We start from the raw sequence: 13,204 nt of genomic DNA, 5'->3' as shown, positions 1-13,204 counted from the left end.
AATACCTGAGACTGTATTATTCTTTAAATTTTGACAAGCTTGCAGAGTGCTAAATGGTTAAATGGACTGAGATTTTACTGACGGAAGAGCAAGCTACCTCTTCCCAGGAGCTCCAGGGAGTAGGCGATGTAGTCCTTGAGCTGGGCCATGAGGTAGGAGCACTTCAGAGCTGTGGTCAGTATAGACGTGAGGAGAGTCCACCACCCTTCACTCCGATAGTCACACATCACATAATCCAGCAACCTGAAAGAATGAAACGGGAGGCCGACTAAGACGGCTGTGCCAGAAAGAGCCCAGGAGGTCCTGGAGAAAAATCGAACATTCGTATCTTATCAAAAAAGAATATCTTACTAAGATAATTTAACATTTAGCTAAACATGAAGTGTTCTAAAACTTTGGAAAACACGGGGCCAGCAGATGGCACCTGAAAAGACCAGCAGAGATAACTTCATAGAAATAATAAATCCTGGGCCTAGAGTAATAGCCTAGTGGCTAAATCCTTGCCTTGCATCCAGCAGGATCCCATACGGGTGCCAGTTTATATCCCGGATGCTCCACGTCCCAGCCAGCTCCTTGCCAGGAAAAGCAGTGGGGGATGGTCCAAAGCCTTGCGACCCTGCACCTAAGTAGGACACCTGGAAGAAGCTCCTGGCTCCTAGTTTCAGATTGGCTTAGCTCTGGCCGTTGAGGCCACTTGAAGAGTGAACCAGCAGATGGAACATCTTTCTCTGTCTCCTTCTCCCTGTAAATCTGACTTTCCAATAGAAATAAATAAAATCTTTTTTTTTTAAGATTTAATTATTTATTGGAAAGTCAGATATACAGAGAGGAGGAGAGACAGAGGGGAAGATCTTCCGTCCGATGATTCACTCCCCAAGTGAGCGCAACGGCCGATGCTATGCCAATCTGAAGCCAGGATCCAGGAACTTCTTCTGGGTCTCCCACGCGGGTGCAGGGTCCCAAAGCTTTGGGCCGTCCTCGACTGCTTTCCCAGGCCACAAGCAGGGAGCTGGATGGGAAGTGGAGCTGCTGGGATTAGACCCGGCGCCCATATGGGATCCCGGGCACGTTCAAGGCTAGGACTTTAGCTGCTAGGCCACGCCGCCGGGCCCAAGAATAAGTAAATCTTAAAAAAAAAAAAAAGAAATTCCTTTGATAGGAATATCTATTTTAATTTCACCGTAATCAGAATACTTCAAAAAACTCACTTCAAAGCTTTTGTGTAATCCTTCGCATAGTAATATTCTTCTCCCATCTGAACCACTATAAAGAAAAGAAGAATTACGTGCATAACTGGAAAAGGCTCAGAGTTACACAGCACTGCGGCACGTTGGGATACATACTTAGATGACTCTTCATCCTGGGGCACTTGTACTTCTTGAATTGTGCAACGGCATTGCTCAGAAGACTTATTATGAGTTCCTGTTAGAAAAGATCATATATGAGCTATTTCGATATAAACCATCTCCTATTTGCCATCAGGACTGTAAAAACTAGTCTACGTTGGAGGAACAAAGCATCTTACGGAGTGAACAACGCTTCTCTCCTTCAGCTGAATGGCAAGAACACCAACCTTCTCCTTTTCAGGATCAGAAAGATCCAAACCTGTATAAGACAAGACACAACCCATGTTAGGACGATCATCTAACAAAAGTCTTCACGTGACTACGGTATGTGTATGCTCCTTGAATCCTTTACTATGGTGTAGTTAAGCTTCTTGAACATTCTAGAACCTTAGAGACTGTAAGAAACAGCTTTATTAACACGGAAACGTCTGTGTGATCTCTGATTTAAGAGAACACTACTGAGCTCAATGATTTGGGTTGTTAACAGATGAGCAGTTGCTTCTTCAAATTTTATTTGAAAGTCAGAGTTACTAAGAGAGAGAGACAGAGAAAGAGAGATCTTTCATTTGCATGTTCACTCCCTAGATGGCCACAACAGCCAGGGCTGGGCCTAGAGCCAGGAGCTTCTTCCAGGTCTCCCAGATACCTGGGGACATTTCTGCTTTTCCCAGGCCAATAACAGGGAGCTGGATCAAAAGTAGAGCAGCCAGCGATACCACAATGCTGGCCTCTCTAACGGAATCAAGCATCTGAATAAAGAGTAGTATCAACAGTCTCTAGAGAAAATAAAAAATTCCTGAAGATTGCATTTCTTATTATTTAAATTTCATTTGCCACTGATATTTCTCAAATTTTTTACAGAATAGAAAAAAAATGGAAAAGCTAGACAAAAACATGGGAGAACTACTTCAGGACATTTTTTAGATCACACTCCCAAAAGCACAAAAATAAAAATAATATTAGCCAAACGATATTTCATCAAACTAAAGATCTTCCACATAGCAAAGAGATAACTTACAAAATGGGAGAAAATACTTGCAAGCTATACATCTGGCAAAGGCTCAATAACCAATGTATATAAGGAAGTCAAGTTAATAATAAGAAACAACAACAACGAAGAAATAAATACTGCAAGTAAAAAATGAGCAACAGATTCAAATATCTGTTTTTCAAAGAAAGACATCCAATGGCCAACAGATACACAGAAAAACACACAGCATCAATAATCACAAGGGAAATGCAAATCAAAACCTTAAGGAGATAGCACTGAAGAGTATATAAACAAAAAGGAACAAGCATTGCAAAGAATGTGGAGAAAGCTAATTCTTTCACACTGTAGACAGGAAGGCAAATTAGTAAACCAATGTTGAAAACAGTACAGAGGTTCCTCCAAAAACTACAAGGAGAACTACCACATAATCTAGCATTCCCACTACCGAGTATATATCCAAAGTAAAATCACTACATCAAAAACACAGCTGCATAGCCGTGCCTCCCGCAGCACTAGCCAGAGTGGCCAACAAATGGAAACAACCTGAGTGCCCATCGACTGATAAATGGAGAAAGGAAATGCGCTATATAGAAATGATGGAATACTATTCAGCCATAAAAAAGAAAGGAATCTTGTCACGGCAGTATCACTGACAGGACTGGAGGTCATGATGGTAAGTGAACAAGCCAAGCACAGAAAAACAAAAACCAGAGAATCTCATTCCCATATGGATTTTTTTTTAAAGCTGATTTTATAAATAAATAAATATATATTATATAATAAATAAATAAATAAATATAATGGTATATATAAATATATATATATATAATGGTAGTTACAAGAAGGTAAAGAACCTATGGAAAAGATGGATGAAATGATGCATGTTTAAAGAGACAGACACATTTATCTTGACTGGACACACCATAGTATCAACACGTCTTGAAACATCACAAGATATCCCATTAAAACGGACAATTTTGTGTTCATTAATTTTTTTTTTTTTTATTAAAAAGAACCAAAGTGGAGGCAGGGTACAAGATGCAGAGAATTTGTTTCTAAAAGTTATATAAGTTGAGCCTGGAGCGATAGCCTAGTGGTTAAAGTCCTTGGCTTGCAAGCACCAGCATCCCATATGGTGGCGGCCAGTTCATATACCTGCAACACCAACTTCCCATCCAGCTCCCTGCCTATGGCCTGGGAAAGCAGTCAAGGACAGCCCAAAGCCTTGGGACCCTGCGCCCACATGGGAGACCCAGAAGAAGCTCCTGGCTTCAGATCGGCTCAGCTCTGACCATTCTGGCCACTTAGGGAGTGAATCAGTGGACAGAAGTTCTTGTTCTCTGTCTCTCCTCCTCTCTGTATGTTTGTCTGCCTTTCCAATAAAAATAAATAAATCTTTTTTTATTTTTAAAAAGTTATACAAGTTAGGGTGGGCATGGTGGCCTGGCTACTCCCTTTCAGATCTAGTTTCTTGCCTGGGAAGCAGCTGATAGTTCAAGCATTTCAATGCCTAAAAACCCATACGGAGCTCCTGGCTCCTGGCCCCTGCTCCTGGCTCCTGGCCCCTGGCTCCTGGCCCCTGCTCTGGCTCCTGGCTCCTGGCCCTGGCGCCTGGCGCCTGGCTCCTGGCGCCTGGCTCCTGGGCTCCTGCCTCCTGGCCCCTGGCTCCTGCCTCCTGCCAGGTTCAGCCCTGGCTCCTGGCTCCTGGCCCCTGGCTCCTGCCTCCTACCTCCTGGCCCCTGGCTCCTGGCCCCTGGCTCCTGGCTCCTGGCTCCTGACAGGCTCAGCCCTGGCTGTTGTAGATATTTGAGGAAATAACCAGGAGCTATCACTCTTTCAAATAAATAAGTAAGTACAATCTTAAAAATAAATTGATACAAGCTAATGCTGTTTTAAAACATCAAATAAACCATTTTTAAAGTTAACCAGACATAAAATATTTGAATAACAGCACCTTACTACTTGTGTCATGGAAGATGGTCAAATGTTTTTACTTATTAAATATTTATATTACAGGAATATCTTAAATTATATAGCTATTTTAAGAGACAGTATACCAACTAAACATACTAAGAAATAAGAAACTGCAAATCTTACAAAAATATTTAAAGAACACACATTTTTACTTTGGCATAACTTTTCCATTGGCTTCATGAAACCTATGAAATTATGACAGCTATCTTTGCCTTTTAAATTTAAAAGAAAAGTGGGCAAGAAAAAATTATTTACTTAGTATTCCTTGTCGCCATGGTCTCTGTCCATAAAAGTCAAGAACACCTGTTTGTGTTTCTAAGGGATCAGGGTTGGGATACATTACAGAAGCCTGTAAATTAAAACACAAATCTAAGTCAGAGTTAATGTAATCCATTACAAGTCAACTCTTGTCTAATATTTGGCTGGATTAAAAAACATTCTTAAATATAAACACTGAATACATTCAAATATAGTTCTGGAGACGGAGGTTAGCCCAGCAGTTAAGACACCTCCATTCCACGTCAAACACCTGGGTTTGACACCCAACTCTGGCTCTGACCCCAGCTTCTACTAATGTAGCTCCATGGGAGTCAGGGGTGAAGACTCAAGTAACTGGGTTACCGCCACCCAAGTGGGAGATGTAGACTGAGGTCTCAGCTCCCAGTTTTGACCCGGCCCAGTCCTGACCAGTGAGGGTATTTGAGGAGTGAACCAAGAGATGAGAGCTTTCTCTGGTGACCTGTTTGTCCATCTCTTAAATAAAGTGAATAAAAATTACCTACTTCTGGTTATTTTACGAATGAATTGTACCAAACACAGTTTCATTTAATATTTAGTTAATCTTATAAAAATGGAAATCAATTTGATCAGAAGAAAATTTTTGAGAGGCAGAGATAAAGAGAGCGTGAGCCTGAGAGCTTCCCTCTATTGCTTCACTCTCCCAGATACCTCTAACAGCCCCAGGCAAGGCCGGGCTGAAGCCACGAACCAGGAACTCAATCCTGGCCTCTCACACGACCAGAAAGGATCCAACGCACTGCCCCTGGGGTCTGCATTAGCAGGAAGCTGGAATCAGGTAAAGGTACTGGGATATAGAACACAGGTGTCTGAACCACTAAGCCAAGCACCTGCCCCAAATCAGTCTGATTATGAAAAATGATTCATAATTAACTTCTTAGCTTTTTTTTTAATCTCTACTACAATAAACTATTAACAATGTAATTCAGATTATGTTGGTTATTTATTCCTTAAGTACAAGCTCTCTTTGTGTAAATGAAAAGTATGTTGTAATGCATTTTCAGGAAAAGACACGATTTTCTTACTACAGCACTTCTACACCAAATCCTGGTAAGAAGAAGGAGGGCACTTTAGCCCCAGCTGCAACAAATTAACACTGTTTTACTTTTCCTCTTTATACCTTTTTCCCGCTATAAAATATAAGAACATTACAGAAAAATACAAAAATACCCAAAGGAAAACGACAAAAGGACTTGTAAACCTATCGCCACCACTACTACAACTATTACTTCTAAAATGTCTCTGATTCTTCCAGAGTTTGTGTGCAAAAATTTCTATGGATTGAAATAACTTTTCAACCTGTTTTCATTTGAATACATACTATACATTTCACAGTATCATTAAGTGTTCTTCTAAAATATTTTTAAGATTGCCTGCTATTCTATTCTAACAATTTTCTTTATTCATCCTATCTCTAATTAATGTTATAATTATAAGTCTATGAGAATTACTTTATAAGCAAATCTTGGCACTATTTCTTAGGTTCTACTCTCTACCTTAGTACTAGTAATATAAAATTTCTTTTTAAAAGATGTGCCTGGTTTTAAGAAAAGGGCAAACTGAAAATTCAAGTAGTAAATCCAAGCAGATTCTTCAGTATTCCAGAATGGGAATTTTGGGGAAGAGAACAAAGTCAAAAGTTCTTCTTACTGGTGAGCCAGACAAGAATATCTTCTAGTCTTCTCCCAATCCTACAGCAGTGATCATGAAAACAAAACCACGGATTTATAGTGGTAATGACTGTCACTTTCATATTAATTTTGTCTTTTCAAAAATCATTAATTCAGGGTGGGTGTTGGGATGCAGAAGGTTAGGCTATCATTTGGGCCAATCTCACCCCATATCAGAATGTCAGTAGGAATCACAGATACTCTGCTTCTGATCCAACTTCCTGCCAATGTGGCTGGGCAAGCAGCAGATGGCTGGTGAATTCCTGCGATCCACAATGAAAAACCCAAAGGGAGCTGCTGGATCCTGGCTTCAGCCTGACCCAGAGCTGGCTGCTGTAGCCATCTGGGGAGAGAACTAAACATGAAAGAACTCCTCATGGCTGCTTGTTTCACTCTGCCTTTCAAATAAATAAATAAGTCATTTAAAAATCATTAACCTATTGCCAGTCATAGTTTAGTTCTCAGAAAACCTTTCGCCTAGCTTTTGCTCACGGGTTAAATGCAATGCTCACAAGGAAACAAAATAATCAGGATTCCAAAAACTTATGAACAATAAAACAACATTACATTCAAAGACTTGCAAAATAACAAAAAAATGATTAAGACCAATTGGTCCTGGCTTCTTTGAAGAGAAGATGAACACATTCCCTAAACTCTAAATATTGGAAAATCTCGGACTTACGTCATGGTTACAGAGAGTTTTCGCTAGCTCTTTCCGTTCTTGGGCATAGTATGCTGCCTGCTGGTAATAGAAACCAGGATTCTGAGTTTGAATTGCCGTTAGCCCTAACTTAATAGCTTCATCAAATAAGTCTCCAAATGCTTGGAATCTTAAAGAAAAAAAAAAAGGAAAATAATAAAGATTGAAAAGAAAAAGGAGAGAAAATGAACGCCATTTCTAGTAATCATTCATCCTGGGAACAATAACTTCAGCAAACTGTATGAAAATAATGCCATTAACAGCAATTGTTATAATTTCTTTGTATATATTAGTACACACTAATTTTAGGTTACAGCTTCAAGTAAACTCTGTATTTAAGTCATTTCCCCATGCTAATAAGTCTGCATGGATATACCATTGAGCACATTCTTCAAGTTTCTAGAAACAAGTTCAGTTTAGCAGTTGCTAAGGACAGGGATTTCATTTTGTTTACTATTATATTTTCATGTTTAGGCACAGGGTAGAAACTCGATACACATGTTGAATGACAAAAAAGGTGTCATCACGTAACTGATTTCTGTGAAAAAACTTTAAGAATCAACATGAACTATCACTGGAAGCATACTCATGCTCTATACATTGAAGCAGACCTACTGACATGACATTTAGTACAGTTAAAACCAAACTCTACGCTGATTGTACTTCTCCCAAAATCCCATGCGTTATTTTTGAAAAACATTGTAAAAGTACAAGTGAAAACATACTGTTTAGACATCCACGCAGCATGCTCAAAAGCCAACTCCGCACTTCCTATCTTTTTCTTACACAGGTCAATGTGCTTTCGGAACTGTGCGATTGCATCCAACGGGGTGTTATGTTGAAAACACAGCCTGCAGATCTGCAAAATGTCAAAATGACCTGAATTAAAATGGAAATAACACATGTTCATTTAAAAATATGGAAGGGGTTGAGAATAAATTAATAAAAAGATTATGCGATTTCCTTCTCTGGAGTTCTTTTCAACAGAATTGATTTTCTCCAACAGAATAATTTATATTAAAACTGAAGCTTATATCCCTTTGACAAATGAAATAAAATGATTCAGTATTTGTATTGAGTTTATTTCCACACCCGGGAAAAGCCCTCCACTAAAACAGAATGGAATTTTAAAAATCACACACAAAAGATAACATAAGAGTTAAAGTACCTCTAAAACGTAAATGCAAAGGGAATGATTAACTTTGAGTTTTGGAATTGTCAGAAAACTAGACATTTTCTGTAGCACAATTAAGACACAATTACCTCTACAGTAAACAAGAATTCTAGAAAGTTATAAAAAAAAACACCTTCAATCTAGGATGTAATTTCAAAACAGTAATAATCTGCATGGGAAGGGATCCTCAAAAAGTGACAGAAAACGTACATCATAGGAAAAACTAGCAAAGATTTCAAAGTTGTTTTGCACCAAAGTAAACATTTTAAAAATTCTACTTTGCATAGATTTTTGAAGTACCTTCTAGACGTACTTGGAATAAAAGGAAAAGCAGAAACAAAGTATAAATACATTTCATATGATTATTAAAGTTTTCCAGTTTAGTTTTCAGGTACAAAAAAAAATATATGAAAATTAAGTCTTGCCCCTCCCTGTTCGTCACCCATCTAACTTCTCTTTCCAGAAAACACTGGTTTCTGGCTTATGCTTTCTGATAAATTTTAATATGTACACAAGTATGTGTGTGCATTTATACAGCAAACACTACGTTTTTATTCAAGCATCTTTAAGTATGGTGACTTTTGTTTTGTTTTGTTTTTTTTACCTGGCAATATATCCTGGATCTCATTTCATATCAATCTGTAGTTAGAACATTCTTATTATAACTAGCTGTGTAACATGTCACTGTTTCTAGTTTTATAACCGCTAAGTAATTGCTGGGGACTGTTTCCAATCTCTTCCCAGGAGACGATGTAATAAATACCTACCTATATGTGATTTGTTAGATTTAGAATACACGTAAGATAAAAAGGAATTGTTGGGTTGAAGGGAAGATTCATTTTAAATGTAGATTGCAAAATACTCTACAGAAGTGCAACAATTTACACTCATGTCAATGATGTCCTAAAAAATCTATCTGCGCAAAAATCATCAACCCAGTGCAAAGCATCTTTCAGAAGATAAGGGTATCACACTGCAGTGCCCATTCAAGCCCTGCCTACTTCATGTTTCTAATCCATCTTCCCCCTAATGACCCAGGGAAAACAGCAGATGACGGCCCAAGTGTTAGGAATTTTCACCACAAACCCAAACGTCAGATGGCAGTGAGTCATACAGGAGGTCTTTATTCCAGTGAGAAAGGTGGCCACAGGGAAGAGAGAAAAAAGAGAATTTTTTTTAGTTTAAATAGAGGGGCTTATTAATCAGGGGAGAGAGATGGAGCCTGTCAAACTACTGTCTGGTGGGAGATAGCCCAGGACCACTTTCAACTGACAGAGTGACCCATGAGAGAAATGGCTGCCCAGAGTATTTAGCACTGGGCTTTTGTGCATCTCATGCGTGGGGAAAGGGGAAGGTAGCAGCCCCTCAACTTGTGCCTACTTATGAGGTGTCATCAAGGTGGGTGTTGGCCTTCTGTGCAGACTCAGCCTTTCAAATATTCCCGGATGAGAGCGTCTGATTGACTTCAGTAAAGCTAGCATTGAGGCTAGGGACCCATTCTGCTGCTTGGTGTTCCAAGGCTACCAGGAGGTCCTGGCTTGTGATAAGCTTCCTTGTCCTTTGATGTACTCAGCTCCATCCACAGCCACTTCTGCTCAACGCAATCTGACACCAAGTGCTGGCGCTGCTGCCACTAGTGAGCAAGATCCAGATGGAGCTCCTGGCTCACGGCTTTGGCCTGCACTAACCTTGGTTGTTGTGGGATTTAGGGAGTGAACCAGCTGATGGAAGCTCTTTCTCCCTGTCTCTCCCTTCCTCTGTCATTCTGACTTCCAAATAAATAAGATAAAATCTTCACCCCCTCCCAAAAAAAAGAAAGGAAAAAAATAAGAGCTAAACAGGGAGCCCTCACTTGTTTTCCAGGAACTTCTAATTTTATTGTATATGATCTTAATATACTCAAACAATAGATTAAAAAAAATTCTTCTGAGATGAACACACACACACACAGCTTCTCTACGGCTGCACCACTGAATCAAAGATGCTTCATGTAATTCACATAGGTTGTGTCTCCTAAAATTCATTAACACAGGCAGGTTTCTTCTCATTCCCTCTGTTTCTACTGAACAAAAACCCTTCTAACTCTAGAACCCATAAGCTCAAAACCCAACAATTACAATTAGGATGCTAAGTACACAGGCTTCTCTGGAGAGAAGAGATATAATGAGTTAAGTGACAATTTTTCAGAGCTAGAAAATAATTTTGGTTTACAAATTTTAAAATGAAAATTTAATATTTAAAGGCATATTCACTTTATTTGGAAGTAAAATGCTTACCTTGTAGTTTATAAATCCCGCCATAGTCTTGATTTCCAGAATATTTGTTTCATGGGCTCTCAATTCATGCACAAGATTATAAGCGGTTCTGTAATTCCTAATGTCAACATGGAGAGGGTGATTCATTACGATAGATATCAATTTTAAGAAAAGATCCCTAAGAATAAAAAGTTATTTTAAAGGACAAAGACAAGACTAACATTGCTTAACATTCAAGATTTCAATGTGACATATAAATACCAATCTCCAATTTTCTAAAAAATAATCTAGCGATAAGGAACAGAATGGGGAGCAGTCAATGACCTTCCACGAAGACCATGACTCAAGCGTGTGTACAGTCCTTTGTCATTAACAAATTTGTCAATCACTTATAGCAAATAAAGTAGAAACAGAAAAAACTGGATAACTGCCAATTGCATTGAAAAATGAACATTCAGTAAAAAAATAAAGAAGCTTTCTTTTTTTAAAAATACCATTACAAGTTAATCAAAAAACAAACAAAAGAGAAATTGCATTAGCAAAGATACTGTCAAAACAGAGCATCCCCAGCCATTTTGTCCATTTGAGGACTGAACCAGTAGAAGGAAGATCCCGTTCCTTCTCTCCTTGTCTCTCTATAAAATCTACGTTTTCAAATAAAATAAAAATAAATCTTTACCAAAAAAAAAAGGGGGGGGGCATCTATCAACAACTTTTTGACCCCAAGTGCCTCACAGGCCAAGTGGCTATGCCCAGACTCATGCAGAGGCTGGAGAGAATGAACAAGTCTTCAGTGTAGCAGGTGCTGAAGGAGACAGGTGACAGAGGGAGGTTTGGTAGGATCTGGGCCCTCCCCAGCAACAAAAGGGAAAAAGACAGTCTCAAAACAGGCTCCTCTTTAAGGAAAAACAATTTTTTTCCAAACAAATTTATTCCTTACCAGAATTATTTTTATTTTTTAATTTGAAATTCCAGATTTCTAACATCACCAATGAAAATGAACCGCACTGAAGTCACCTATAATTGTGTGAAGTCATTGAGACTGAGAGAACAATTCACTGCTTAGCACCTCAACAACAGAAAAGTCCCACAGTATACCTGTAATTAACAAAATTATTCTCTTTTACCTCTATTCTTCTCTCCCTCTTCGATTTTAAGTTAAATATCTGGGTGTTTTTATTTATTTTTTTTTTCATTCTTTTGTCACACTGCCATTGTTAGTCTTCAAAATTTGAGTTTAAAGCTATAAGGAGATCATGTCTTTTCAAATGCACTTAGTGCAAAGGAATAAAACGCTTAACCACTGCCGACACATCTACAACTGGACAATGATGCTACTAACTAGGTCTTACACACTCAAAAAATTAAAGCTTTATTCAAAAAGAAAAAACAACAAATAACAAAAAAAGAAAAAGCAAAAAAACTAAAGCTTTATTCAATTAGACTGAATAAATGTACAGTAAACTTTAAAAAATTCATAGCATGACTCAGATAGTATAGTTTATATTAAACTAGATATTAGTCTCATAACAGAAGAGATTTTAGTTTTTATACAAAATACCAGCAGAGATGAGGAAATTTTTTACATATACATATATTTTTATATTTGTGTAGATCATGAAAATTAAGTTAGTAAGATCAATGCTTTATGACACTATGGAATTTATTTTCAATGATAAAATAATTTTTTTAATCCCAAAATACTATGCTACTCTAATTTCTGGACAAACTAAATATTAACATCTGAAACTTAACAGCATAATTGTCTTAAAATTAATTCAATTTTGACTGAAATCCTGACATTCCCATTAACACTATTGCTGACATTAAGGAAGTTTATTTTGTTACTGTTAACAAACTTACTTCAGAGCATTTTGTGTGTCTTGCTTCAATTCACTGAAGAAAGCTATTTTGAACTGATGTCTAACAAATAAAAGCTGAAAAAAAATAGAAAAAAAATCATTATTGTTGTACGCATTTTCTTGAGAGGAAAATCATGTGTCTTCAGGAGAGACACAAAAGTATGAATGAAAATACTCAAAATTAAAGGTTAAAAATTATACTGATAATTGGGGCAGGCATGTGGCCTACTGCTTCAAATGCCCACATCCCCTGTCAGTGTTTGAATCCGAATTCCACCTCCACTCTAACTGTAGCTTCTGCTAACGCACGCCCTGACAGGTAGTAGCTCAAGTTGTTGGGTCTCTTCCGCCTATATGGGGAGACCGAGATTGACCTGGCCTAATCCTGGCTTTTGTGGGCACTGGAGAGAAGAACCAGCAAATGGAAACTCTCCTCTCTCAAACTTAAAAAAAAAAAAAAATTTAAAAATTCTAATAAGGATATAATTAGGATATAATTATCTTTAGGAATTTTAAGGGAGTCCTAACAAACCATCTTCTTCCCATTTCCAAGTGCCTGGGTTCAAGGTGAAGCTCTGCCTGTAATTCCAGCCTCCTGTTGATGTGCAAGTACTGCTGGGAAGCCCAGATCTAGTTCCACTCCTGGCTTCAACCTGACCCAGTCCCAGCTGTGGCAGGCATCTGGGGTGTGAACCTCTCTGACTCTTTCTCACTTTTACAATATAAATAAACAAAACAAAACAACACGTACCTGGTGTGTTGTTTTATTCAGAAATTCTTTATGAGATTTCACTCTTCTGATTTCAGTGTAGTAGTAAGTCTGTGCATGTTCATAAAAGGCATTTTCTAACCTGCAAACAAAAACATCATCCTAACAGTAGTCTATTTTTTCAGCCAAATTGCTTGTGAGACCTGAAAGATTCTGACAGATAATG

The 13,204-nt window shown here is 38.2% G+C and overlaps 1 protein-coding gene across 2 annotated transcripts in view; it reads right to left on the bottom strand.

Moving 5' to 3' along the window:
* TRAPPC11 (trafficking protein particle complex subunit 11) overlaps positions 1–13,204 on the bottom strand; it is a 39,343-nt gene that overhangs the window by 17,304 nt on the left and 8,835 nt on the right. For both annotated transcript variants that reach the window (XM_040965797.1, XM_040965796.1), the window contains exons 6-15: positions 13,021–13,120; positions 12,271–12,344; positions 10,429–10,525; positions 7,704–7,837; positions 6,961–7,108; positions 4,567–4,660; positions 1,526–1,605; positions 1,344–1,422; positions 1,209–1,263; positions 98–243 (exon numbers count right to left, since the gene is read on the bottom strand). In XM_040965797.1, coding sequence (XP_040821731.1) covers positions 98–243; positions 1,209–1,263; positions 1,344–1,422; positions 1,526–1,605; positions 4,567–4,660; positions 6,961–7,108; positions 7,704–7,837; positions 10,429–10,525; positions 12,271–12,344; positions 13,021–13,120 — 1,007 coding nt within the window. The remainder of the gene's footprint in view (positions 1–97; positions 244–1,208; positions 1,264–1,343; positions 1,423–1,525; positions 1,606–4,566; positions 4,661–6,960; positions 7,109–7,703; positions 7,838–10,428; positions 10,526–12,270; positions 12,345–13,020; positions 13,121–13,204) is intronic.

Source organism: Ochotona curzoniae, unplaced genomic scaffold (assembly GCF_017591425.1).
Source record: "Ochotona curzoniae isolate NIBS_2020 unplaced genomic scaffold, NIBS_Ocur_1.0 scaffold_4505, whole genome shotgun sequence".
NCBI lineage: Eukaryota > Metazoa > Chordata > Mammalia > Lagomorpha > Ochotonidae > Ochotona > Ochotona curzoniae.
Note: the sequence above shows the minus strand (reverse complement) of the source record. Positions and strands in the feature narration are given on the sequence as shown.